We start from the raw sequence: 3,677 nt of genomic DNA on the forward strand, positions 1-3,677 counted from the left end.
TAATATATATAATTCTATAAAGTAATTTATCTAATTTATAATAATGAATTTATAAAGGTTTGGTAACTTTGGTTCGGTAGAACAAGTCTTCCATCAAGCCTAACTCAACTAGATCAAAAGAAATGAACAAGTAAAGTTATTATTAATTTAGGTTAGAAAGAAGTACACATTTTATCCTAATCTAATCCATTGCCGCCCTATATTTACCAAAGGTATTACTGTTAATTTGATTATTTACATTCACCTTTACACCTGGTTTGGACTTGGGAAAACACTTTTACAAAGCTAAGTATGTAATCAGGATAAAACTTAGGTTACCGAGTTAAAAAAATTAACCCTGATGGATTCAAATTTTTCATTTTAAAAAATAATTAAAAATATATTATTTTAATAAAAAAATTATAAAAAATTTAAAACCAAGTTTTAACATGATTAATCTCAAGCTAACTAGATAAACTAGTCAACTTGGTTGTTATTTAAGCAGGACTACAAGTTTATACAGCTTTGGTGTGAAAGTGGGGGTGAAGTAGGTAGTTTTTGTTTTACTCATGCTTCAAACACAAGGAAAGAAAGGTTTGATGAGGCAGAGCTATCTAACCATGACGATCGCACGTGTGCTACGCGTTGTCTTGAGCATTAACACGTGTACACCATCCTACCAATGAAAAATGAGGCCCAAGATATTAAATTAAATTAAATTAAAAAAACCAACATCTAAGAAAAATCCATGTTGCCAAAATCTATTGGGGGGTTGAGTTGTTCTATAAATAAGTAGGTAGTTCCCATAAACATTTTGCCTTGTTATTTGGGTATCTTTTGAAGAGAAAGAGTCTGTCGTTGCAAGCTTACTTTCTCTGTCTTCGATCAGTTGTTTGTGAGAGATGGGAAGGCAACCGTGTTGTGACAAAGTTGGGTTGAAGAAAGGGCCATGGACGTCCGATGAGGATAAGAAACTCATAAACTTCATCCTCGCTAATGGTCAATGTTGCTGGAGAGCTGTTCCTAAGCTTGCAGGTCTCTCCCCGTCATTCATATGCCTAAATATTTCCAGTTTTAGCTGCTCTCTCTTCTTTTCTTTGGAGAGTGGCTGCTATGGTTTCTTGAGTTTAGAAAGATAGATATCTTGATGGTTTTTTCACCCTTGAAGAAATGAAAATGAACCTTTATAAATATTCTTCTTTAACTCACCACTGCCATGGTTGCTGTCATTGCAGGATTGTTAAGGTGTGGGAAGAGTTGCAGGCTGAGATGGACAAACTATCTCAGACCAGATTTGAAGAGAGGTCTTCTATCAGAATACGAGGAGAAGATGGTGATTGATCTCCACGCTCAACTTGGCAACAGGTTGTCTATCCTTTTCAGTCTTCACTAACTCTTCAGATACAATCTCCTGCAACAGCTAACTTCGACCATTCTTACGCATCAGGCTTTCTTAAATACCCTTAATTTTTGGTAAAGTTTTGTTCAGTACTATCCATGAAAGCTAGCTTTGAGCCAACTCCGAGTTAGAAAGACCTCCCCGTCATTTACCTCAAGAATAATTAGTAGCATCCCATGAGCCAGGATTAAAATTCAACTTCTGCTGTTATTTTGGACTGCAAAACTGTCAAAATGTTGGACTAGCTAGGTTCCATTTGCATTATTTAATGAATTCTCAGACTCTGCAAGCTGTTAATGGAGATTGTCAACCACAAGCACTGCTCGAATCTTTTTATATATAAGAACTGGAAAACATTTCAAGAAGCATGATGTTCTTATGTAATTATTGTGCAAGCTATGTGCTTGCTGCTCGGACCATTCGTCTGTAGTTGGTGTTTGGTGGTCATAAGGAGTCACCATGCTTTGTAGTGGTCCCTAACACAACCTCATCATAAAACTTCATGCCACCACTTCTCCCCTTTCTTTACCTTTTCTTTTTAAATTAATCTTTTGATCATTTTATATATTCTGAAACTTATCCTATTGCTGCTTAACAGATGGTCTAAGATTGCATCACATCTACCCGGCAGAACTGATAATGAAATCAAGAACCATTGGAACACTCACATCAAGAAAAAGTTAAGGAAAATGGGGATTGATCCTCTCACTCACAAGCCACTCTCTACCATTGAAACACCGCCGTTACCACCACCACAGCAAGAAGTTCAAGTGCAGGAGAATATACAAGAAATAGAGCAGCAAGCTGTACAACAGTCTTGTTCCACTAGTATCGTATCTGAACTGGACCAAAATAAGGAACCTGAGACATCATTACAATCAACAGTAACTCAAGAGGAAGAGATCAATAACATGGCCGCAAGCGCATATGACACAATGGAGCAAACGGATGGTTTTTGCATAGATGAAGTTCCACTAATTGAACCCCATGAAATCTTAGTCCCTTGTGGACTTTCTCCTTCATCAACCTCAATCCCAACCTCTTCGTCATCGTCATCGACATCGACATCATCTTCTTCTTCTTCATATGATTCAAACAATATCCTTGAAGACTTGCTACTGCCAGATTTTGAATGGCCTATTAATAACGTCGACATTGGCTTGTGGGGTGATTACCTGAACAGTTGGGATGTGCTAATCAGTGATGTTGTCGGTGACAGGAAGCAAACAACAATGTTTGATCCTCCTCTCAATCAGTGCTCGAGAATGATTTTGGATCAAGATTCTTGGATAAATGGGCTCTTGTGATCATTTGGAAAAGAAAAAAAAATAATAATTCGTGTGGGGCTTGCTCGTAGTTTGATCATTAGTTGCGACAGAGAAAATAAATAAGTCAAGAATCCAGGGAAACCCCATCTTTGATTTAGGCTTATTTATTTTATTTAATCTTTTAGTACAAAAATATTAATAATTACAAAATCAATATTGAACTTTTGTATGTGAATGATATATTTTGGGTTATCACTCCTTTTCCCCTTGTGTGCTATGTGGGCTTCATCTTGCCTTTATTAATATTAAAAAACTTCAAGAAATTTTTTTCCCTTTATCTATCTATTGCTGAGATGCTCTGTTAGCAATGCTAATTAATTAATCGAGTGGAAGAATTTCAGTGAGCATTTGGTGACGATAATATATTTTATTTAAAAAATACAAAAATTATTTCAAAATTATCCCGGTTTATTGTATGCTTTTATTCAAAATTCTTTAACAAAATACGTGTATATTTTTATATCATGAAACATTAACTAAATGAAATGCGATTAGATCACTCGAACATACGAGCTGGTCCATTTTTTATACTTAATCCTATTAATTTGTCATTAAGTTCTTTGTAATCATCTGTTTCCTCTTACTTCTCACCATCCTCGCCAATTTTATGCAAATGTGTCACCAAATGACTCTCTCAAATGGTGTTAGACTAGGTTTTGTTTTACTATTTCCTTTTCGTCGGACAAAGTGACTGACACACACCATTTAAGTGCGGACGGCATAAGATCATTTTCCGGCATTAAAATATCATGCTTTCACGGGGAAGGTGTGGTGGATTTCGTCAAGGAATTAAGCAGGCGGTGGTGGCAAGATTTTGCATATGAATGAGCCTGTGGAGGCCTTGTCTACTTGGAGATTTCGTCAAGGAATTAAGCAGACGTGATCGAAGAAGAAACGTCTCACTTTCCTCGCAAATTTTAAAATCAATCTCTAATACAAGAATCTGTCAAACTATTAGGGTTTTATCTTCA

At 36.1% G+C, this 3,677-nt stretch overlaps 1 protein-coding gene across 1 annotated transcript; it reads left to right on the forward strand.

Moving 5' to 3' along the window:
* Nucleotides 1-789: 789 nt before the first annotated feature.
* Nucleotides 790-2,983, forward strand: LOC118028823 (uncharacterized). The gene is made up of 3 exons (XM_035032537.2): nt 790-1,014; nt 1,215-1,344; nt 1,977-2,983. Exons 1-3 carry the CDS (start codon nt 882-884, stop codon nt 2,683-2,685), a joined length of 972 nt encoding a protein of 323 aa, XP_034888428.1. The 5' UTR covers nt 790-881; the 3' UTR covers nt 2,686-2,983.
* Nucleotides 2,984-3,677: the final 694 nt, after the last annotated feature.

This window comes from Populus alba, chromosome 17 (assembly GCF_005239225.2).
Source record: "Populus alba chromosome 17, ASM523922v2, whole genome shotgun sequence".
Classification (NCBI taxonomy): Eukaryota; Viridiplantae; Streptophyta; class Magnoliopsida; order Malpighiales; family Salicaceae; genus Populus; species Populus alba.